The following is a 25,360-nucleotide window of genomic DNA, read 5'->3' on the forward strand; positions in this document are numbered from 1 at the left end:
TGCAGTAAGAATGGTTCAAAGGACAGTCATGTGGTAATTTATTTTGACAGTTGATGGTGAGCTATATACAGCAGGGGTGCATGAGAGCTTTCCTGACGCACATGGATTATTGGGGTTAGGCTTAGAGTCCCTTCTAACTTCCCTCAGATCCAGAACCCAGAGGACACAGCACAACTCAATTATACCTGAACCTTTGTGCTTCAACTAGACAGTTATTTTAGGCCATCCAAGCTAATGTCTAAACTGGCCACAGTTTTCCTTTTCAGTACTCTCTCTGGCCAGTCAAGAGCTCAAGGCATTGGGAGGCTGGTGTGCAGGAAGAGGAGACATGCCATATGTAGTCCACATTAGAGCATCACATTCAAAAGATGATTATTTCTCCAAAAAGGGGGAGGGCAGTAGAAGCCTTCCTTATCCAGCTCAATGCACACCCAAGCCAGTGGTTACCTTTAAGAGTGAAGCACAGACCTGTCCCTCAAAGCTGTGGCTTGTTCAAGGCTCACTGGACCCTCTGCTCTCGTCAGGATGTGGTGTCTGGCCACAACCCTATCTCCAGTTGCACAGCTCTCAGGCCCTCACCACCTACTACGAGCAGCTATAATCATGTCCTTCTGCCCTTAATCAAGGCGTGAAGAAGAACCTCTACTTACTTCTAAGGGCTGGTTTCTCAGCAAACCATGGGAGTAGTCCCCTAAAGAACTATTGAAAAAAAGCAGCGATTACAGACAGCCCAAAGTTTGGAAATTTATGATAGTACAGAAAAATGATTAGCTTTGTAAGAAAGGTCTAATGACCTAAGTTAAGTGGGCCAGTTAATCAGTATTCCACTCTACTTCACCTTTGGCTTTTGTCTTTTCTATACAGCCTTGAATTCAGTGGATAGACATTGTCTTTCAGAAATTCACACCACAGAAACACTAGTAGTGATGATGGCAGTCCTAAGAATTGGAAGGACTTCAGAGGTAGCAGTTGGAAAGCCGATGGGAAATTAGCAGGCTCAGGGAAGAGAAGAAACTTGAACATTGGATTAGATGAGGCAAAAAAATTTTTTGAGGACAGGCAAATTTTGGATTTCACCATCTTTGAGTCAGTCAAGTTTGGTTCATATTATGCTTCAGAACCTACCATTCTTTTTTTTTTTTTAACAGGTTCTTTGAAAAGTCAAAAGTAGATAAAGTTTTCTGAAAATGAAGTATTTGATGATAGAATTCTAAAAATAATTTAGACCATCATAACACCACAGGTATAAACCATATACACCTGTATGCTAGGAAACAATCACTTGAATTGCAATGAGGATTAGAGAATTTAAGACATCCTATATTATATATACCTGGCTATTATATTAGCAACCATTTCTTTTGCCTTTCTAAATAAAGTTGTCTTGAGGTTAAGTCCTCTGTTCCATGTCACTTCCTGTCCTTATTCAAGGTGAAAAAGAGAGAAGTGTCAAAAAGAAGATGTGGAAGAGTTTGGTGTATGAGGTCTTATCTCCTGTACCTATTAGTGTATATATTCATATTCTCTTAAGAACCCCAGGTATTGAAGTACCAAGCTTCCCTGATAATTACTTTTAGAAAATAATAATAATAATAATAATAAAATGACACTGAAGTGTTTTATATAAACCCATTTAACTTAAATTATCTTGGAGATAGATACCATTATTACTCTCATTTCCTGGATAAGGAGATTTAAGCCCATGGAAGATCAACAACTTGCCAATGGTAATATAACTGGTATATTGTAGGGCCTAGATTTGAACCCCGGTAGTCTGATTTCAGAGCCCATATTCTCAACTGCTACCAGAATCTGCTTTATTGTTTTGGATTAAGATGACCAAGTATCCCCAGGGACCAAAAATGTACCACACTTACATACCTGTTTCTAGTTTTAAATATGCAAATTCATTAACGCCTGCCAACTTTCCATTGTAAATGCACTTTTTCCTCTTTGTAATTGATAAGTAATCTGAGGGTAATATTTTGAGACTGCATATATTGTTTCCCTTTCACCCAGTGGATTTTAGCACTCACCGATGATCCTTGCCTAAATCAGCTCCATGTTGGTGGTTGCATCTTGGTGATCTTTTGATGGGTGGCAATATATTAGACTTAGAGTACTCATTTTAAGGCATCTAAGCAAACCTTGGTGTTTTAGCTATTTATCAAATTGTACTATCCATGGCATAGTTTCTAATATTGCCATGTTGTCTCTTCTTTCCTTTCCTCCATCAAAAACCAGCCTAAAGCATATTGCTTTAATAAATCTGCAAATAAGGCATTTAATTGAGGAAATCTAAGTTCTCTGGAGTTCCATATCTCCAGAAATGTCTGGTAGAGAAACTTGGAAAGAAACAACTGTTAAATTTTAACCCAGAAAAAGTCTGGAAGACTGATTTCTTTGGTGGTGCTTTGTCCAGCAGAGGGCAATGTATTACCAGTCCTGGTTAAACCTCTTTTGCTATTAAAGGCTCAAGCTTTGAGTTGCCTGTATTGTACTATTTTCCAATCAAAAACCTAAAACAATTTGAAAGTTTAGTTTTTTAAGGCCCTAACAAAATGATAAACTTCTTTATTTTAGTAGCTGAAAAACAGTTTAAATGTTACAGAATAAAAGTAAGTGTACAAACATTGGATTTCTGTCCTTAAGATGAAAACCCAGTGCCATTCATCTGCCTTTAATAGGATATGTCCTTCAGGGATTTTTTGTTTTGTTTTGTACTGGTGATTATCACAGGAGTCACCTTTGTAAAACCTTCACAACTATAATTATTCTAGTAGTAAAAAGAAAGTCTGACATTGGAGTATGTGAAAGTTTTTGTCATATTTTTACTTTTCCTTAAACTTTTTTTAATCATAGCAACTAATAGACATCATTTTAAAAGTCAAACAATACTAAAAGTCTTGTAATGAAAACGTCATGACTATTAATCAATATAATTCAAAACACATTTCACCAAATGAAGAACATATAGAGAAGTCACCTTTATCCTCCACTGTAGTCATTTCCTGTGTAGTCACTTGCCAGCCTAACACAGCAGGTATAATCCTATGCAGGTTGCTTCATCTTAAACCTCTAACCAGTTGCCTCACGAGCTCCATCAGGGGACATGCGTTTCTTTTATCCATGAGAACACATGGTTTATTATTAAATTCAAAAACCTTGCCACTCCCCACCCTGCAGTAGTTTGAAAGATATCTCTCCCTCTCTCTCTTAGACAGACACACACACACACACACACACACACACACACACACACACACACAGAAGGGGGAGGAGCTTTCAAGTAAAATAATCCCAAGCATTATATTTTTGTTAACAGAATTAGTAAATTTGTTGCACCTTTTTAGAAATCAATGGCACACATACTTTCCATTTATATTTTATGTGCATCATTTATCTAGTGTACCAAACCACCTCCAGACTTCGTGGCTTATGACAACAACCATCTGTTCATTGTCAGTTCTGCAGTTTGTTCTGGGTTCGGTTCGGCACTTCTGTCAGTCTCACCTGGGGTCATTCACGTAGCTTTGTAGTCATCTGGCAGCTCAGCACAGGTGGCCTCACGCACATGTCTGGAGCCTCAGCTGGGGTGGGTGTGCAAGCCAAGCATCTCTCTCCATGTCATCTTTCACCCTGGGCTTATTTACAACATGATGGTCTCAGGGTTCCAAGAGGGCAAAACTGGAAGCTGTAAGGCCTGTTAAGGTCTTGTTCTGATGTCATACAATATCCACCATATTTTATTGACCAAAGCAAGTCACAGTACCTGCCCAGATTCAGGAGGTGGGCTAAGACTTCACCTGTTGATGGGAGGAGCTACAGATAATGTTAATGGCAGTACATTTTAATCTGCCATTTTTTAATGTTTTTGCAATTGTAATGTTCTAACTAGCTTTTTCTATTTTTTTCCCTTAAAATGCAGTGCATTTGGCTCTTTTGGGGGGATTAGTATAATATGTATACTTCAGAGTCCATCATTTCCTGGGTAATATTCCAAAAAGAAAAGTTCAATGTACTTGCAAATGGACACCCACTATGTCCCACTCTGGTCTTAGAGCTGTCAGATTGTTTTGTTTCTTATATTAAAAGGTATATTGAATGTATCATGAATTGATACCATTTCCTTTGTACTTTTTATCCTCTATAAATAGCCCCTCCTTTTCTTTGCAATTTAAGTACTTTTCTGAGCAGCACAGTGAAATCTCTCACCATCCCCCAAGCCGTGAATCACCTCTTTGTCCACTGTCTCTACACTATCTACATTCCCTGCCTGTTAGCCGTCTTGGTTATCTGATGGGTTATCAGGGAGAGAGACCATATTTACATGACTTTAATACAGTGTGTTGTCATAAATATTCTATTTTATTATTTTTATTAATCTATTACTGTGTCCAATTTATAAATTAAATTTTATCATAGGTATATATGTTTAGGGAAAAAAAACATAATATATAGGGGTCCTATCCAAGGTTTCAAACATCCACTGGGGTCTTGGCACATATCCCCTTTAGATGGGGGGCTCTAATGTAGAAAGATGACCAGTCTTGCTTGCCCCTTATACCCTTTCTCTGCACCATGCTGGGTTGTAGTCATTTCTCAAGGTTTCGCTATTTTCAGGATCACAAATGCAAAGCTATCAGAGAATTAGACCCATATTTACTTACTAAGCTGACTTCTCTCACTGCTTGCCACATATATTTGGAGCTCTCTAATCAGTCCCCACAAGAGATGACCCTGTATGTTCCAGTGTTTTTCAAGTCTCACTGGCCACAAAGGGGAACTGAATGTGAGCAAGCCTGCAAACCTCATCAGTTCCCTTTGCAGCCAGCTGAAAGTTGTTTTTAATATGGAGGAAACGGTGTTTTTTCTTTTGAGTACAAACTGAATTTCTACAGATACAAAGCATTTCTGCTTCTGACAGATCAGAGGACACACAAAAGAGGGGAGCACTAAGTTGTGAGAAAGGAAAACAAGAGATAAGTTGGGGAAGAGAAAGAGGTGCTGCTGAGTACCAGAAAGGAAAACAGCGGAGGTGCAGGATATTTGGGGGTACTAGAAAAGTCTTGGCAAGTAATAGAATAGGAGAAGAAAGAAGAATTGTAAAAAGGAAATAGTAACAGGAAAGCACCTGTACTAGCATGGCCAGCAGTATTAATGGAAAGCATTAAGATATTTTGGTTGAGAAGTTTGCCATTGCATAAAATGTGAAAATATAGCACATTAGAATGATTACCATTTCCACCTGAGTTTGTGATATTGCGCCATCTACGGGACGGTATCTTGCCCCCACTTCAGGATGCAATATGGTAGCCTGTTCGACCACTCTGATTACAGAGAACAAAACCAGGGGTGTCAGTAAGAAAGCAAAGAAACCTGAACACCTAACATAAATATCATAAAGCTCCCAGAATCCATCAACTTATTTTAGATACAGTTTAAGCAATCTCTCAAGCAATAAACACTTATGAACACCTACTCTGTGCTGAGCAAGGGACATTGGACAAATTTGCTGCAAAAGAAGATTCAGGGAAACTGCTTGGGGACCATTGACCACACATACGGCAAGTAGCTTCCTCCCCAAAGCTGCACACATTTGAGTAGCCCTGAGTGTATTACTGCATAGGCACATGATGGCGGGTGGTTTTCAGTAGCTACTCATTATTAAGGCATCGAATGTTCTGTAAAACACAAAACTTCTGTTAAAGAGATCTAAAGAACATCTCATCCAAACTTTATTAAATGCCTGAAATGCTTTGCTACCTTCCCAGCCTGCAGGGGATCCAAAATACAGTGAAACAGTTCTACTAGCAAATAACTCACTGGCTTTCTACTCCATTCGAGATCTGTAATTATTAAAAAACCCTCTCTCCCAATCTGGTGAAACATGCTGCAACTTTTATCCTTCACTGATCCTCTTTCTCCCCAAGGCTACACAATACTCACATTTTTGCTCTAATGTCTTTCCTTTAGTCTTCTGCTTTAAGGCTCAATAGTCCCATTCTTTCAACTGCCCTTCATCTGTTATCCTGCAAGGTGCCCTCATTCCCATCTTCTACTTGCTCAAGTTTCAGAGTATGGTTCTGACCAGCACAAAATAGAACGAGTCTGCTCCATTCCTGTCCTGGACATTACTGTTATTAACAAAAGCTAAAGTTAAATCACCCTTTATGAGTCACTTCCCCCCACCTCATTTGATCCAGGTTGGCTTTCACTGTGTATCCTCCTAGTTCTGATGTTTACCTTCATCTGGCAATCCCATTTTATGTATTTCTCCTACCTTTCCCTTGGTATTTGAGTATGTGGATTACATACATTGTTTTCTACTGGCCAGCTCATTTAGTCCTCATAACAACAGTATGAATTTCGTACTCCTATTATTCCAACTCTTTTCTTAGAGAAAAGAGAGCTTGTCCAAGGTTACATAGTAAGTGATAGAGCCAGAAATTGAACTCCAGCAGTCCAACTGCAACAACCGCCTTTTTAACCTGTATGTTATGCTACCTTTCAGTTCATTATTGAATGTTTAATGTCATTGGGCTAAGAAGACCTATTAGATCCAGCCCCACTATAATCCTTGCCATGACCTTACCAATGGAATGATAATGATCCAGGTCTGTTGCTCAAGACTCTTCCCCTAGACGGTGTTTGAGTGGGCAATACCAACATCTTCCTAATCCTCCCCTTTTTCTAATTTTCCCTCAATCTTGCCCCCTATGGAATGGCTTCACTTCACTTGAGCATGGTTTCTAATGGTAACAAAGTGGAAACCACCTAAGAACCCATTGTTAGCGGAAATGGAGAATTGAACGGTTGTTTGTCTGCACAACAAAACATTTTGCATAAAAAACCACAGTGCATCAGTGAAAATGAATGAGAACCATATATGTCAACATAAACTAATTTGAGTGAAAAAAGTTTACAGAAGAATGTAATAATAAGATACTATTTGTGTAGATTTTAAAAACAAAAACCAGTGTATATTGTTGTGGATGCATATGTTATAAAAGTATAAAATTACATATCAGAATGATATGCACTAACTTCAGGAGAGAGGCTACCTTGAGATCAGCTTTAGTATCTCTAAACTTTTTGGATTGTGTGGGTACAAGAAAACAATAAAGCAAAGAAGCCAAAACATAAACAACTGTGCAGTTTTGATGATAAGTGCTTAGCTGCCTGTTAAGTTCTGTTTTGTCTTTTTTTGTATATTTGAAATGTTTCATAAAAAAGATTATATGCAGAATTACCAAATCATAGCATAATTGCAACAGTTTATTTTTGCTCCTGAAATAACTTGCATCATCAACACCTGTATCCAAAGCATAATTAGAAACCTTTTTCAAAGCTCATCTTAATGATGGTTCCTCATGCATTTCCTGAGCCAGAAGCAAAACTAGTAAGGACGAGATGCTCTGATTAGATTTTTTTTCTTCTGTTCAGCCTGTATCCTTTCATACTGGATTATTGTCCATATTTCAGGCACAGTTTTCACAGAGTGTACAAATGTTAATGGGTAGGCAACTAATCTTTAGATCTTGGCTATTTGACATCACACAATCTTGATGAGTGATAAGTAGTATTTTTTGCCTCAAATATATATTAATGCCAATTTATGTTTAAGGGAAAAAAAAGATACCTCAGCAATTACCATTGTGCTTGAGCAGAATGAAATGAAAATGAAAAGCATTGTCTTAGCAGACACAATGTCGATGAAATAACAGTCTACCAACTTGCATCCCCTCCTGTAAAATACAGCTGACATATATATCACAATGCAATGAGCATTCAATAATAATAATGCATGTCAAGCACCTTGGACTTTTAAAAGGCACGTAAGTCATTATATTCGCTTCCCATTTCCTTACATGTGAACTTGAAGAGGGGAAATGAGAATCAAAGTAGAAGTTTAGGACAAACTTAGCTAGCACTTCCCTTCCAGTTCTGAGTCTGCTGTTACCACCACCAGACCAGTCAACTGAGATACTACAGCAGCCACTTACAGAAGTGTGTTCTTGACTGGACCATGTAGCTATGAAAAAAGACAGCGCATCATCCAATGTGAGGATGTTTCTATCTCATCTGAGTTGACATAATCCAGATTATATTCTACATTTCCCATGCTTTCTTATCAAAAATACAAGTTTCTTTACAAATTCATGGTGTCTTTTGGTGCCTGATATGAAAAGCTCTCTGTCAATGTCATATCTGTCATGAATATTTTTCCCAGTTTGTGATTTTGTTTTTATTTTTATGATTTTTGACCAAAAAAGGAATCTACTTTTTTTAGTCAAATCTATGCATTTTTTTCCTATGGTTATTTCTGTTGTCTTATCGATAGAAATTTCTTTCCCATTCACAGATGAGTTAGTTTCTTACATATTTTTAAATCTTTTAATGATTTCATTATTTATATTTAACTCTTTCATCCACTTATAATTTGTGTGTGTCTGAGAGAGAGAGAGAGAGAGAGAGAAAGAAAGAGAGAGAGAGAGAGAAGGGAAGAGAGAAACTAGGTGAGGCAGTAAATTGACTTTTTATTTTAAATAGGGACAGCACTGTCTATTACTCCATCCCTTCCTTCCCCAATGATTTTTGTGGTGTCTCCTTTGTTTATGATGATTCTCTCTAAGGGAGGAAAGTGTATCAGAGTCACTTAGGAAACTTTTTAAAAATTAACTTAACCCCACTTTGCAAGATTCTAGCCCATCATGACTAACAGAATCTTAACTTTCCCTCGAATTTGTCCCTGCTCCAACCCTTTAGAGAGCCATTAATTTGTCATATAATTTTCTCATGTATCATTGAAGGTTTGCTTAGAGATGTGTATTCTGTTCCACCAATAAGTGTATCTTTGCATCTGTGCCACAGTGTTCTTATTAAAGGATAAGAATATATTTTAATATCCTGTAAAATAAATTTCCATTTATATTTTGAAAGGCTAAAAAATAATTAGCCCATTAACATGTTTCTGCGAAACCCAGGTTGCCTGTTGAGAGAACTAAATTTCATGCTGTTTTCCTCTTGTGAATAACTTTCGGCCAGACTCTGCTTCAAAGAGTTGTAATTATATTAGTTCTACTTTTACATCAGCAGGACTGAAAAATCTATTTTAAAAAGAAATTGAAAATAAAACCTTCTGTACTAGAACAGAATTTTCTTTTTCCAGCGACCTGATCTTAGAAATTCAACCACGATCAAACCCAGCTCTGCCCACAATACTTTTTCAAAACTAACAGCATTACTCAGGATTTAGGTCTCACTCTGGCAGCCAGGCAGTTAACTTTGCCCTTGTTTGGTTTTGCATATGTGAGATGTTATCTAGAAACTTTTTCTGGAGATTTTTTGTAAGGTGAGGACACATTCTGAATTTCCTTTTTCTATATGCTTCTAAAACTAAACCTTGGGTTGGAGGAAGTAGGAACAGTGTTTCTTGCTTGCATACACTTAACACTTAATAAAAAATTAAATTTGGTAAGCCAGTAGCATGCTTTTTCCTAAAAATTTAGAAGCATTCTTGGGATTCAGGTTACTCTAAGGCATGTTATTAGCGAAATTTCTATTGGTAAACAGAATTCATAACGAGCTCATGGGCAGGTTGACTTTCATCAAAATTTATCTTACCACAAGTATTATAGCAAGATTTAACTCAGTGTACTTGTTAATTTTTTAATGAATGTCATCGTGTAGGGCTTTATAGAGATCATCTCAATAAAATTTTAAGACAACTTCTAGGACTATGAGTCTGTTTGTTTCTTTTAATATTTCATAAAGCTAATAATAAATGGTATAATTTAACCATTCAAATTGTATGTTTATGAGAGATATATGTAGGAACATAAAATATTTATCAGTAATGTAAAAAAATTAATTTTGAGAACATGAGAGAAAAGCAATATTTAAAATCATGTAAGCAGAAATGCTGAATTTCAGATAGGTGATGTTAACCCTGTCAAAGCAAGGCAATTAATAAAAATTGTATTACTTTTTTCTGAGCCTCTAATTTTTCTGCAAATTTTAATTTTTATTCTCAAATGGTTTTGTTTTTAAAATATAATTCTGCATAGACCTATTCTTTATTCAACGAATTGTGTACACTTACTGAAATAGAGCTGAACACTAATTGTGTACAAGCCAAATCTCATGAAAATAAATTTAGCCCTAACAAAATTCTTAACTCTTCAATATTGATTTCTCAGCCAGTGGCCTATCTGAAGTTTCAAGAAGTGTTCTGACTATAAATAATTCTCGTACTCCGTGACAGAAACTTATGAATAGTTCTTTGGAGTTTTTCGGAACAGTCCTTTACATATTCAGTCAATGGCATTCTGATTCTGTGTTTGACCAAAGAACAAATGCCAGCCAAACTTTTGAGAATGGTTACCTTAATGACATCTCCTTATTACAGTTGTATGATATTCTCTGCAGCTATGACCAGGACTAGGAAAAAAACAAAATGTACCCCCTTTTTCAGTTCTGTAAGCACCTTTTGCCCATCTTCCTGACTTGTTCATCCTTCCATTCATTCACTCATCCATTCAGTTATTCAGCAAATACGTATTGATCTCCTGTATGCCAGGCAAGTCACTAAATAAACTCTGGGAAGTCAGTGATGAGTAAGATTTCTTTCTCTTAGATCTTACTCTTTAGTTATTTTTGAACATTCACAAAAATTTCAGAATTTGCTCCTTTTAATTCTAATCTACAGTGTTATTTATTATTATGAACTATTTCAAACACTCAGAAATATGCCAAAAATAATATAACAAATACCCAAATACTACCACACAGATTTAACAGACATTAACATTTTACCATGTTTGCTTCAAATCTCTCCAGATATAACCATTAACTTTTAGTTGGTGCACATGTTGTATATATTACTATGCATTTTTTTATTTTAATTGTATAAATTTAGATCCATAAAGAATATAGTACTGTTTCATATATTTTTGTATTTTACTAACTGCATTCATATGTTGCATAACCCTTTTGCAGTTTGTTTTTTCGTTCAGCATTGTTTTTGAGAACTCCGTTGATGTATGCAGGTGTAGTTCATTTCATTGAAGTGCTGTGCAGTACTCTATTTTGTGAATGAGCCACAGGTTATTTCTCCATTCATTGCTGATGCATACTCACTTAGGTTGTTTCCACTTGTTTACTATTAAGAACAGTAGTTCACTGAACATCATTACATATGTGTTCTTGTATGTGTTTGAGGTTCTGTAAGATGTATAAGGTATACACATCTTCAATTTTACTCTGTCAAAGTGTGATTCAAGATGGCTAAGTTTTAAGTCCTTTTGCTAGGTTATGAAATTCTTAGCTCATCTGTTGTTGTTTTTGTTATTTTACTGCACAATATTTCAATTCTTTCCATTTTATCTAGGCAACGATTTCATTTTTTATTAGAAGTTTATTAACATTTCACCTGTTATAGAAGTTTAGGCATCAATGAATACAGTGGCAAATTTACAAGCTTTTTAAGTAACAATCAACATATATTTTCTGACGTTTTAAATCAGTCCTCAAATCATTTAACTTACTTTTAAACACACTTTAAAATAGAATTAGGTACTTAATTTTGAGTAACTACTCTAGTGACTTGACAAACTATGACATTTCCTTTAGTTACTCTGGTGTTAAAGTCATAAGTTTCACTTAACTTTATAATCTATGACAAGAGTGTTAGCTTACCAGTATATTTTAAAAAGATTTACATACAGATTTAAAATCTAGTGATCAGTGTAAGCTTTTCTTTGCCTTGAGATATATTACAATTAAGCAAATGAAATATCACAAATAAGAAGAGATTTGAGAAGATCCGACCCTTGTAAATGCTTGAGTTTCATTTCATAACACTTAGTTCTTCAAGGAATTAAGAAGCTTTTTAACATGTTCACCTCAAATGCTTTAAGAAATAGTCTGAATTTTAGCTACAGCAGACATATCATGAAGGGAGTATCCTGGTTTAAATTCCGAAGTGCTTTCACTCCTGCTCGATTCCCCTTGAAATCGTCTAGAAAGAAGTTGGCACATTATTTTGCGGATATTACTAGACATCAGGAAATACATGACTGGATCTAAGCAGCTATTGAAAGATGAGAAAACCAGCATAATCTCATTGGTTTTGTGAATGATTTCCTTCCAATAACAAGATGGCCCATTTAGCTGTAAATAAATATAGACAAATCGGAAAGCATGATAGGGAACAAAACATACAGTAAAAATGATAAGCACAATAAAGGAATTCCGGGCTGTAGTGGCATATTTGCTGGAATTAGGAAATTTTGACCTCCTTTTAGAAATCCGCATTAGATTCTTGCCGATCTTAATATATGAAAGGATTATTAGTAGGAAAATTAGCCAGAACATTACCACAAGAACTAAATTAAAAATTGCTTCTCCTTTTTCATTAAGCTTATCTCTATAATGGAAACACATTGTGTCATTGTGACCTCCTTTCTTAAGGGTTAAACTAATCATAATTAAAAATCCAGTAAGAGCAACTGTCCATACCGTACAGCAAACATAAATACTTTGTTTAGTTGTTATTTCCTTCCGTTGTTGTACGGACCGATTAATCTTTATGTAGCGATCCAAGCTGATGAATCCAAGCAAGATAATGCTAATGTACATGTTCATATAAAATAGTGTTCCCACAACCTTGCAAAGAATCACACCTAGTGTCCACTTGTTTTTGTTAATGTGATTCATTATTCGGAAAGGGAGACAGAAGATAAGTAAGAGGTCTGCAATGGCTACATTAAGGAGGTAAATCTGGATGGAATTTCTTTTACGGTGGATACCCAAAAATACATAGAGAGCAATTATGTTTCCAAACAGTCCCAAAATGAAAATAACAGAGTAGAATACAGTTAACATATTAGATAATAATTTCTCATCCATGCGGCAGTCAGTAGAATTCCCTGTTCCTGAGGAGTTGTGTGGTAGCGCTTGGTTGCTGTGGTTAGTTACAAAGCATGCTCCCTGGGAGGGGCAAGGCCACCTGCTGACTGAAATAGTTGTCATGGTTATGGTGTGACTTCTCCTCTCCTTCTGTAGGGATCAAAAAGTGAAGTTACCAAATGGCATGTTCTTCATATGTAGTTTTTATAAGGTCTTCAGATTTTTCCTACAACAGAGTACCAAACATTGAGTCATTTGCTAGTTTAATAAGTTACTTTCACTCCAAGCATAAATAATAACTGATTTTTTTTCAGACATTGTAAGAAACTTTACTTTTATCCTACTTTGGATCATTTGAGTATCTGCACTATGTATGTATGTAGCAGCACTATGGTATAAAAATCAAGCAGCAAAAATATAATAGAATCTTATGGAATATCCTGCTCTAACCTTTCCTATGGCTGTGATATATATTCAAGGTTTGTTTTATTTATTATATTAAAATCAATAACTGAAATATGAAATCATCTTTGTTTAGGGAGGTTGTTATGGGAATAGAGATGGAGGCGAAGAGAAATGACAGCTCATATTTTTCAAAGATAAGCATCAGTTTCCCTAAAGGCAGTTATAGCCATAATTGAGCTGGGCCCTCTGCTGGCCTCTGCCCAGCTTCCCACCTTGGCCCCTTCCCTCGTATGTGGCGTTTTTTCATTCTGACACACATTGAGCCAGAGGTAAACTGTGAGAGGTAAACTGTGGCAGTCTCATTCCATGGTAGGAATAGAGAAAAGGTCCTAAATGTCTTCCTTTTCAACCTAAAACCAAGTTGGTCATAATTAAAATCATTGGCCTACAGGAGCATGCAATTAACATAACAGATGTAGGGAACACAGCACCTGCCTGCTCAGGAGAACAAAGTTGAAGCGAGTTAAAGCAAGTAGACACCTTTCCCTGGAGATGTGAATGCTTTACAAGGACGTGGAGAAAAGGATTTCACCTTAAATATGTATCTTCAGAAAGCAGAACAAGAATCAATGAATAGAAATTGCAGAGACAGATCTTGCTTTCTTTTAAAGAAATTTTTTTTTGTTTTTGTTTTTTAGAATGAAGCCATCTATCTTAGCAGTCACTAAAGGTCTATAGAGATTGTCCAGACTACTACTGATTGGGTACTTTGTAGAAGAGATTCTCAGTGGTTCTCAATCCTGGATGCATATTAGAATCCCCTTGAGGACTTTATAAAGACACCAATGCCTGGCTTCATCCCCAGATCTGATTTAATTGGTCTGGAATGGGCTCCATGCAATGGTTTCCTTTAAAAGCTCCTCAGAGAATTCTAATGTGCGTGCAGAACTGAACCCTTGAGCTAGACAGCTGAACCATTAACTAATATTTATTTAGCATTTGCTGTGTACCGGGCAGTATGTTAAGCATAGTTATGATATTTCGTTTACATAATCCTTATAATAACCATGTGAGGTAGCTATTACAAAAGAGGTCATGAAAGATCAAGAGGTTATGACCTTTACCTATGACCACACAGATCTTAAATGGCAGTACCCAAGTTGTGACTCAGATCTGTCTATCTTTGAAACCCTCTGATACTTTTCACCAAGCCTCTCTCCTCCTCATCATATATGATCACCATTTTCTTTATTAATGATGAGTTCTGTGAGCAGTATACTAAGGTGATTCCTTTAACATTATCCACATCAACAATTCTAAGAAGAAATTATGCCATCTAGCTTGACTTCTTTGGAAAAGGTATTAATCTTTGTATTTACTATGTCCATTATAATAAGTACAGTCAAATCTCAGTTCTCAAACGTGTCCCATCTTGAACAGTTTCGTTGTCAAACAGAAGTCCAGTTCTCAACCTGAGAACCCTTTCAGGCTGATACCTGTATGATCAGGCATACATCTCTTAGGGGACAAACAAAGGAGAGAATGTGCGAGTATGAGTGTGATTCAGTTCTCAAACAAATAGCTTCTCGGACACCCTTCCAGAACAAAATAAGTTTGAGAACCGAAGTTCCACTGCAAAGAGTTTAACAAATTATTCATCAGAATGTTCAGCACTTATCCTAGAGCACATCTTTTCTAGCTTCCTTCAAGACCTGATAAACTTAATCAAGATGTTTCTAGAAAGCTGTTAACACAAAACATATATCCTAAAACCTGCAAATAAAATAAATAATAGACAAGATCGCCAGTAAACCTTTCTGGTTTTGCTTTATTTTCAAACTTAAATAAAATAAAACAAAAGCAATGTATTTGTTTAAATAGTAATAGTAACCATCATTTAGAACCATGTCTTAGGTGGCTAATGTTCAGCCATTTATTAACAAATTAACAGGTTAAATTCTGTTTTAAAGTAATGGCTGCATTTTGCCTCCTTTACAATGCATCAATAAGGTTAAGTCTGATATTTAACCACTATCTGTGTTAAATGCCCTTAAGGGCATTTATTAATGTTTTTAAAACTACTTACTTGATTTGTTAACAATTGCCAGTGAAGACAGGAAATGAAACACATTGTTCAAATAGTAGACAAATTTCTCTGTGGATATTGCTTGTGACATGAGCTATATTGAAGTGGTTACAATGGTTTTCTGATAGGAGATGGTAAATGAACTTGTAATGTTGTTACTTGGCAAATCCTAAAGTTTGCGACCCCGTGTTAGTGCTGCACTGTACCCACCACCACCCTACCTTTGCCAATATTTTTCAACTGGTTCATTTAGAAGCCTCATGAACCCAACAGATTCCACTGTGGCCCCCAGTGAGCAAAAGCTTTTTAAATGCAATTTGGGCATGTTTGTGCAGACATCACATTGTTATATTAAAGGACATACCTGTTTGGCAACAGTAGCAACCTATAACCACTTGTAGTTTGACTGCATCATGATAAAGACTGAATCATTCAGGCCATTTGTCAAAAATTGCATTAATTGCTGCATACAGAATGGAAATTGAAAGCATGTTACTCTGGGAATAATACTATTAGTACATTAGGTTTTGTTATAAATTTATGTCTAAGCCCCATTTTTTTAATTTTAGTTAGTTGAATTAACTGAAGTATATTTTGCTCTCGCTTTTCTCTAATATTCACCTTATTTACTTCTGAAGCACAAAACTTAAAATTTAATAAATCTGGTAATTACCATAAAATAGTAACAGTATAATAATGAAAATATTTTCATTGACACTAGGGGGACAGCATAACTTAATGAAGTTAATGTTAAACATCATTTATAATATATTGGAAATAAAATCTGTTGCATATGAAAATAACTTTTAATTGATTCAAGTAGAGCTGCACATCTTTATGGTAATGTATAAAATATAGTACACACAATGTGACAATATCGGGAGTATGAGCTTAAATACTTTCAGTGTCCTAAAGTACTTCAAGCAACTAAGAAGACAAGTTCAAGTCAAGCCAGAAGCATTATTCAAGCAGTTTATTCAAGTTTCTGAAAGCAAAGTGTCACCATGAAGCAAGTTTCACTTTCAATATTGAGATATATCAGTTTTTAACTAAAATAAAGGATCATTTATGTAGTTAAAATCAAGGAATACTCACAGTTCAGGCTCCCTTGAAGTAAAAGGCACTGAACCCCAAGCTTCCCTAGACACAGAGACTCATCATCTGTCAGCTGGGTTCCTCCATCTGGTCTGTGGTGCAGTTGGTTAGGGTTTTCTTTTAACATTTGCATGTGGTAATAGGGTTTTTTTTCCTTTTCTTTTTTCAATATGACAGCCCTCAGACTTCATGTAAAAATATTAGAAAGCCCTACCACTATGTAACAACTTTATCTATAAACTCAGTGAACACTTAACTTTAGGAAACTAATCTTTTATATGAATACTTTCACCTTGACAATTGTGAGAAGTTTTCCCTAACCCCTCAAAATAAAGAAGCAGTATAAATCCTAAGCAGAAATACGCATTTTCTATTTTTTCTAAAAATTATACCAAAATATGCTACATGAACTTTTTTCTTTAAAATATTTCATTATTTATAAAGCATAACAGTGAGAATAAAGATACATAAGTAAAAACATAAACTCACACATCACAAAATAGTACCTGTGGTGTCATACTCTTATGTGATACAATAAATATAACACTTCATTAATTTTATATCTGATCACACAATTTTTAGAAATTAATTTTCTATCAATGCATTTTATATCCTGAAAATGTATAATTTTAGCAAAGTAATGTTTAATCAATATAATTACATACTAGTCACTATTGCTAGTTCAAGATATCAAGTAATTTTTTTAAAAAAATTTCAAATAATTTTTAAATGTAAGAAGGATCTTTCTTACGATACAACTGTTATTAGAACTCATAAGAGTATGTTCTAGGCTGTGACAATATTGAAATAAATTTCCGATAATTCTATGAAATGTAAATTGTTGTTTACAAGAGTTGCTTGTTCTTGGGGAACAATTTTTCTTTTTCTTTATGTCCAGAATTTGGACTTTATTTTGTAAGTAGCCAGAAAGCCATCAAGGATGGTAAAGAGACCCTTATTTGACCATGTTTGTTGATGAACTACTCCGAAGAAGTAGAGCATAAATTGAATTAGACCTGTGTGGCTGTGTGCTATATGGACTTTCAAAACACAATCATTCATTTTGTTTCTTTCTAGATTTGTTTTAGAAATTTAGTTATTCACATAAAATGGCATTCCTGTATTGAATAATACTAACCTTAGTAATGAATTATGTTCTTCATTAATTTTTTAAGTTCTGCTTGATTTGTACATTATTTTAGTATATTTTCATGTATTCCTTTAATACCTTGGATTTATTTTCTAAAACAATCTTATAATTTTAGAAATAGATGAGATTTGTAATGGTATTCTCCCTCGTATCACCATGATAAACTGTGCCCAGTAAATTGAAGTATCTCCTGTATTTTAGAGAAAATAATGAAGGAATTCTGCAGTTTTTGTTTTGGTCCTAATCTGATATTTAACCACTATCTGTCCTTTTATGTAATTGCTGGCCCTGCATTCTAATGTCACTTTCTCTTTTTTGTTGTCATTTAAAATAAAGAAGTTAGGGGGGGTTTCCCCCATGATTGTTTCTCTGCAGCTTTGTTTACACTCAATAATATTTAACTCATTGAACTTTAGGTAACATTCTAACTATTTCTGGGTGTATACACTATTCTGAACATTATGTTCCTCAGAGCTTTTAATTTGTTATAAATATGACACATAGGACAGAATATTTTTAAATTGATAGAGTAAAATTATTTTGTAGCTCTTAAACGTTCTCCCATACCCCACCCCCAAACTTTGAGAAGGAAGACTACCGCATTGGCCTGGTTTGATTACTGTATTAGACTGGCAAGAATTTTGTGTATATATTTTGCCAATATATCTCCTAGGGCAAGGGAAACAAAGGAAAAAATAAACTTATGGGACTACATAAAATTAGAAAGCTTCTGTACAACAAAAGAAACTATCAACAAAATGAAAAGGGAATCCACTGAACGGTAGAACATATTTGCTAATGATACATCTGATGAGGGGTTAATTTCCAAAATTTATAAAGAACTTAAAACTCAACACCAAAAAATAAAAAATCCAGTTTAAAAATGGGCAAAGGACCTGAATAGACATTTCTTCAAAGAGTACATACAGATGGCCAATAGACATATGAAAAAAATGCTCATCATCACTAATCATCAGAGAAATGCCAATTAAAACCTCAATGAGATAGCACCTCACACCTGCCAGAATGGCTGTCATCAATAAATCAACAAACAAGTACTGGTGAGTATATGGAGAAAAGGGAATCCAAGTACGACTGTTGGGTGGGAACATAGACTGGTGCAGCCACTGTGAAAAACAGTATGGAGTTTCCTCAAAAACTTAAAAATGGAACTGTCTTTTGACTCATTGATCCCACTTCTGGAAATATATCCTAAGAATCCCAGAACACTAATTTGAAAGAATATATGCATTCCTATGTTCATAGCAGCATTATTTACAATAGCCAAGATCCAGAAACAGCCCAAGTGCCCATCAGTAGATGAGTGGATCAAAAAAGCTGTAGTACATTTACACAGTAGTATACTACACAGCTGTAAAAAAAAAAAGAGAGAGAGAGAAAGAAGAAGAAGGAAATCCTACTTTTGGAACAGCATAGATGGACCTGGAGAATATTATGCGAAGTAAAATAAGCCAGTTGGTGAAAGACAAATACCATATGATCTCACTTACATATGGAATCTAATAAAATAAACTGACAAGCAAAATAGAAACAGAGACATGGATACATGGAACAGACTGACAGCTGTCAGAGGGGAGGAGGGGGACTGGGGTTGGATGAAGGTAAAGGGATTCGCCAAAAAACATATATGCACAACCCACAGACAAAGACAAAAGTACAGTGATGGTCAGAGGGAAAGGGGGGACATTGGTAGGGGAGAGGTGGGCAAAGGGGGAATGGGGACATCTGTAATGGTGTAAACAATAAAAATAAAGTTTAAAAAAGCCCTGGCTGGTGTGGCTCAGTGGACTGAGCACTGGCCTGTGAACCAAAGGGTCACCAGTTCAATTTCCAGTCAAGGGCACATGCCTGGGTTCTTAAATTTACAGTTCAGTAGTCTTAAGTATGTTTATATTGTTGTGCACCAGATCTCTAGAACTTTTTCATCTTGCAAAACTAAAGCTCTGTACCCACTAAGTACTAATTTTCCCTCCCACCGTGGCAACGACCTTTCTACTCTCTTTGATTTTGACTATATGATTTGAGTAAAATCATTCAATATTTGTCCTTTTATGACTGGCTTACTTCATTTACCATAATACTGTCAAGTTCACTTATGTTGTAGCATGTAAAAGGATTTCCTTCTTTTGAGGTTGCGTAATACTACATTGTATATCCACATTTTCTTTATCCATTCACCTGTCAATGGACATTTGAGTTGCTTCTGCCTCTTGGCTATTGTGAATAATGCTGAGATAAACATAGATGTGCAAGTATATTCAATCCTGACTTAATTTTTTATGATTAAATAGATGTTTATCTATTAGCATTCATAAAATTGAATATAAATATTTCCCTCTATATTGTTAGTATTTTTCCACACCTAAGCCATCCCTTTTCAAAATACTAATTATGTTTTTTAAATTTTCAGTTCCCTTGTCCTACTGTGACCAGATTTGAATATAATCTTTTTCTAGTTCTTCTTTATATGAGCTTTTTCCTGTTCATTATGAACTTTCTACTGTCTATATGTCCTTTAACTCATTCCTATATATCCTCTTCCCCTCACCCTCTCTTTCTTCCTTTGTTGTTATCTTAGCTTTTTATTTATGTAAAGATAAGTAGAAAAGAAGAAATAAATGGATATGCTTGTTTGGTGCCATCTATTAACTGACATCATTGTCCTCTCTTTATCTAAATCCCAACCTTGGTTAAATTCAGCTCACCACCTACTCCCCCTGCCAGGTAAAATGAGGACTGCTAGGTTCACACAGTCATGGTGATCGCTCTCACTTAAAATTCATGACCACAAACCTCTAGTGAGTCCATGTGCTGTCAGGAGTCTTGCTGTGTTTCCTCAGTCTGGTGGTTCTCAAAGTACAGTTCACAGACCAGTAGCATCAACATCACTCAGGAACTTGTTAAAAATGTACATTTTTTTACTTCATTCCAGACTTTATGAATCAAACTCTGGGGGCGGAGGCCAGTAAATCTGTGTGATTCTGATGCTATGGTTTGAAAGCAACCGCCCTAGTCAGTTCATGCTCCTATTCTTAGAAAATGCTTTTTCATACCTTCACTCTTCTCAAATTGCCAACAACGCCCTCCCCTTCCCAGCTCCCACCTGATGATCACTTTTATTTCAAAGTAAATGGAAAATAGAAGTGCTCAGAAGAGAACTTCCTCATCTTCCTACATCTGCATCTGTCTGTATCTGCAAATGCTCCTATACCCCTGCCTTCTTCACTGTCACCAGAGCCAACCCCCCACCCCACTTGTGCATTTCGCCCTGTCCCCCGCAACTTCCTGGAAATATATTTCCTCTCTACAGATCTTTCCCATCAGCACACAACTGTCTCTCTTTAAAACACAAAACAAAAGCAAACATGCCTGAAAATCTCTAGGTACTGCTATGGAGTCATCTATCGGATATATTGTTATGGGAAAATTTTGAATATTTATATATGTTTCCCTATTTTCAAAAAAACAAAGGATAAACCAAAAACTAATAACAGTAGTTACCAATGAGAAGAAAGAGGTTGGGAATGAGGGGAGGGGACAACAGCTAGACCTCTCTGAATGGTATTTATTTACAGTGTTCACTTGGGAACTACATACCTGTTTTATATAATTAAAATATCAAATTAGGCCAAAATCTAATTGAAACAAATTGACCTTACTATGTAACAAATCAAAAGCATAACCACAAGAAGTCTTTTAAGTGACTTTAAAATGAAATGGGGTTGTTTCTACATAATTTTAGACTTAACAGAAAAATTCAAAGGGTAGTACAAAGAACTGCAGACACCTTTTGCTCAGGTTTCCCATATGTTAACATTTTTCTACATTTGTTTTGTTCTTCTCAATCTCTCTCATCTATCGCTTTATCTACCTATTTATATGCTCCTAAAAATAAGAAATCCTCTTAATAGCTACAGTAATATTATCAAACTCAGAAAATTTATATTGAAAGAATCTATAGATATTTTTCCAATTTCTTGGCTAGAGGCAGGCCAAGTATCTCCTTCCCCCTTTCTGGTTTCTCGCCTCCCATTCCCACAAAGAAAGGGCTGTTTCAGAGAAAAGGCGTGCCCAGGGAGGGCAGTGAATTCCCTAGGAACTGGGCTCAATTGGAGGCATTTAATCTAACTCTTCTTACTTAGGGGTGAAATGAATAAAGAAAAGAAAGAGGGTGGGAGGGGGGACAAAAAAGGACCATCAGCATCCCTTAAGGGCCAAGACAAAGTGTAGGTAAAGTCAGAGGTTTCAGGAAACATTTTAGCACAAGGTGTAAGATATATTTTTCCTTAAACCAATGTAGACTGTCACTCAAAGAAAGAGAACCTTGCATGAAAAAGACAGAAAATATATCTTAAGTATCCATGCTTCCTAATTCTTTTTTAAATTTATTTTTAAATTATTGATGCCATATAATATTATATTAATTTCAGGTGTACAACATAGTGATTAGAATCCTGAGTAATTCTTAGCACCATACCCCAATATTGGAAGCAAATAATTCCTGAAAAATATTAGGTAAAACAGGTAAGTCTTTGGAGGAAGCCGTAAGTGAGAATAGGACAAATAATTCAAGCATCTGAAATAATTCCAGAAATTTTTAATGTATTACTCTATTGTCACATTACTTGGTTTTGTGTAAATTGAATTGTTCATCTTAAATTAATCCTTATTTTTTGGTTTTTTGTTTGTTTGTTTGTTTGTTTGTCTTTCTTTTCAGCCCCACTGTGTTCTCCTCGCCTCAAAGGAAAACTCTGCACCTGTTAAACTCGGGGGCTTTGGGGTAGCTATTCAATTAGGGGAATCTGGACTTGTAGCTGGAGGTAAGAACACTTTTTTAAAAATATTCTTCAAAACCTGGTCAGTTTTAGGCTAGTGTAAAACTTTCAAAGTGAATATTAGCCTCTCTTCAGTGTTTCATACCCCATCCCACCCAACCCTACCCCACCCCCAAAAGTGCCATCATATAGTTTTGTATTTAATAACTCTGTAGTCAGAACTAGAATTTTAGTCCCTTAAGAATAGGCTGTCTTTTTATTACTTGTATCCTCCGCACTTAACAGAGAAGAGACCCTACATACAGAGATATTTGAAGCAGTGACTTTTAAAGTTGAACTGACCAAATGACGTCAAGTCAAAACTATATGCATTATCTACTTTCAGGCTTACATCTATAGCTAGTTTTTAATTTCTTACTGTTTTACTCTTTCCATTTGTCAGAGAATTGCTCAAGCCATAATCTGTATATTTGGGAAGAGCAAGCAGATGTGAATGCAGACTAATTTAATATTAGCCAAAGCAAAACATAACTGGAAAATTCCAGGCCAGAGAATGAAGAAAAGTTGAAATAGAGGCTTTCTTCACTGGTGTACAGAGGTGGATGCTAATTACAGATTTAAGTGTTTGGGTTTTTTGTTTGTTCCTTTGAATAGACTCAAGCTCAGAATGCTGCTCTGTTTTTAGTTCTCTTCCTTAGTTTTGCAAATTACTTAGTTCTCCATTCTACAGACAGTCAGTTTTCTAGTCATTTCCTTCTCTTTTCTATCTCCAAATACTGCCAGCCTTCACAAAGAGGAAAAATACGGAAAATACCAATGGGACTTTTTAAAACCTGTCATCTTTCAAGGATGCTTATATTAAATTCAGATACCTAACAAATGATAAATATCAAAATAATGTTACACGGGATATTTCATTCCCTAGTACTAAAACAGCAAAGCAGTATTAACACAGACCATCAACTGAAAAATGAGCCATGAGTCATAGTTTTATTCTTTAAATCATTATTTCACCACATTGCCCTTTAAAATTAAATTAGGTTTAAATTTTCTTCCTGTTTTGCATTTTCTTCCAGCTAATCATTTCCAGTGATATGAGAAACTGCAAGTTGAATATAGTTTTAAAAATTGATTTTTTTTCCCTAATTCAGAGTTTTTCATTCAAACATTCATCTTGAATTGAATAGAAATTTTTCTTCCTGTAACTTCTACCCAGTGGTCCTAATTCTGACTTTTTGCCAGGCCGAACAGTTTTAATCCTTCCATGTGATAGCCATTCAGATGTTTGAAGATAGCTGTCGTCTTCCCTGGAGTCTTTGTCCACATTAACTTGCCTGGGTTAATCTAGGCATGCTTCCTGTAAACTGGCTCACAATCTCCTTACTGTGCACAAAGTACAGAGCCAGAACTGAACACAACTACAGGTACAGTCTGGCGCACAGGAGCTTGGGGCTATCACTAAATTTCCCTCAGGCTCCCCAGGTTGCCTTAGCTTTTGGGACAACCACATGACGTTGCTGATCCAAATTAATCTTGAAAACAACTAAAAATCTTAATTGTTGTTTTTAAACAAATATTGCTGTTAAACTAACATTCAAATTTGGTGTTTGTACAGACCACTCTTGTGTTAAGACTACACAATTGTAACAAGTAATTTCTGATAAATATATCCCTAAGGTTGATGGGATAAAATTAAATGAAATTCACATATAATGATTTTGTTTCTATTAATCTGCATCTGCATCCTGTTAGTATCCACAACAGCATGGGCTTCATATTTTAGTGTGCATCTCAACTGAATTGGAAAAACAGATTCATTATATTTACCTGGACATTTTCTATATGTTAATCTATTTTCCAAAAGTCCATGAACCTTTCCCCTTAATTGTGTATTTTTAGAGCAGATTTTGAACCAAAATTGTGTTATGCAAATTTTATTTTTATCAGTACCTGTAGAGTTAAAACACTTTCTGGTGGTCAAAATACTGTCATTTCTTAACATACATGTCCTTATAGTCTTGAAATAACTACTTCAGTCATTATACTGTCTTTAAAAATAAGATATATGTGGATAGGAATAAGTGATTTTTTTTTTATAAAAAGCTTTCCTGTTGTTTAAGGTACTCTTGAAAATTTTGTTAATATTTATCACTAATTTGCTGATTTTTAGCAGAAAGCTCTTTTCCTGTCAGTTGGAATCTTTGATCACTCAGTCCTCCAAATAGAAAGGAATTCTCTCCCTTATATGTTCCATATAGTAAAAACCATTTACATATACAGGGTAGGTAAATAAGCTTAGAGTTGTACAAATAAGTAATACAATAATGAATAAATAATACAAGAATAAACTCTCTGTTTCATGTACTCACAACTATAAACCTACTTTTGTCCACCCCTGAATTTACACTTCTCCTATCTGAAACTCAGCTATTTGGAAAACTTATCCAGAAGATAACTTAAGAACCTAGAAATCACTATAATAGAAGCAAGACTCTTCTTACCTTTAAAACCTGCAGATTGTCCTCTCAAGTGAGCATCTAAAGACACTCTGAGGCTGGTGTGCTCTCGTTTTACAGAATGTTTTCTGGATTTGTGTTCCTTTATACCTTGTACCCTTCTTCTCCCTGGTTCGAATGCCTTTTGTGATTTTATCTATCTAGATAGCTTTTACTCTTCTTGAAGCCTGAGCTAACAATCATCTCATCTTAAGAGCAGACTGAGCTTCACCATCCCAAGTTAGGTATCCTACTCCTTCTCTTCCATATTACCATAACTACTTGAGCTACATATCTCCATGTAGCATTTGATGCAGAGATCCGTGATCATATCAGAGACTAAGCTTTGTGAGGGTCCAGGGGATCATGGCTTATCCCTCTGTATGTCCACAGCACCTACTGTGGTGTCTAGGACCTAGTA

General features: G+C 35.6%; 2 protein-coding genes across 8 annotated transcripts in view; one reads left to right on the forward strand and one right to left on the reverse strand.

Annotated features, from left to right (window-relative positions):
- Positions 1 to 25,360, forward strand: part of CASK (calcium/calmodulin dependent serine protein kinase) — a 387,224-nt gene that overhangs the window by 221,589 nt on the left and 140,275 nt on the right. For all 6 annotated transcript variants that reach the window (XM_054566530.1, XM_054566532.1, XM_054566531.1 and 3 more), the window contains exon 6: positions 22,387 to 22,489. In XM_054566530.1, the coding sequence (XP_054422505.1) occupies positions 22,387 to 22,489 (103 nt within the window). The remainder of the gene's footprint in view (positions 1 to 22,386; positions 22,490 to 25,360) is intronic.
- On the reverse strand, positions 11,495 to 16,586 carry GPR34 (G protein-coupled receptor 34). Of its 2 annotated transcripts, XM_054566537.1 has the most exons (3): positions 16,499 to 16,586; positions 15,768 to 15,866; positions 11,495 to 13,062 (listed from the first exon to the last, which is right to left on the reverse strand). In XM_054566537.1, exon 3 carries the CDS (start codon positions 13,033 to 13,035, stop codon positions 11,917 to 11,919), a length of 1,119 nt encoding a protein of 372 aa, XP_054422512.1. In that variant the 5' UTR covers positions 13,036 to 13,062; positions 15,768 to 15,866; positions 16,499 to 16,586; the 3' UTR covers positions 11,495 to 11,916. The 2 variants fall into 2 exon arrangements, with proteins under 2 accessions (XP_054422512.1, XP_054422513.1); XM_054566538.1 differs by lacking the exon at positions 15,768 to 15,866 and having other exon boundaries at positions 11,495 to 13,138.

Source organism: Pteronotus mesoamericanus, unplaced genomic scaffold, assembly GCF_021234165.1.
Source record: "Pteronotus mesoamericanus isolate MK-2021 breed Mesoamerican mustached bat unplaced genomic scaffold, CSHL_Meso_final contig_173, whole genome shotgun sequence".
Taxonomy (NCBI): domain Eukaryota; kingdom Metazoa; phylum Chordata; class Mammalia; order Chiroptera; family Mormoopidae; genus Pteronotus; species Pteronotus mesoamericanus.

Bases quoted from the DNA above. Each gene is read 5' to 3' on its own strand.
- GPR34 (XM_054566538.1), bottom strand. From the start codon at position 13,035: ATGACAACTATTTCAGTCAGCAGGTGGCCTTGCCCCTCCCAGGGAGCA.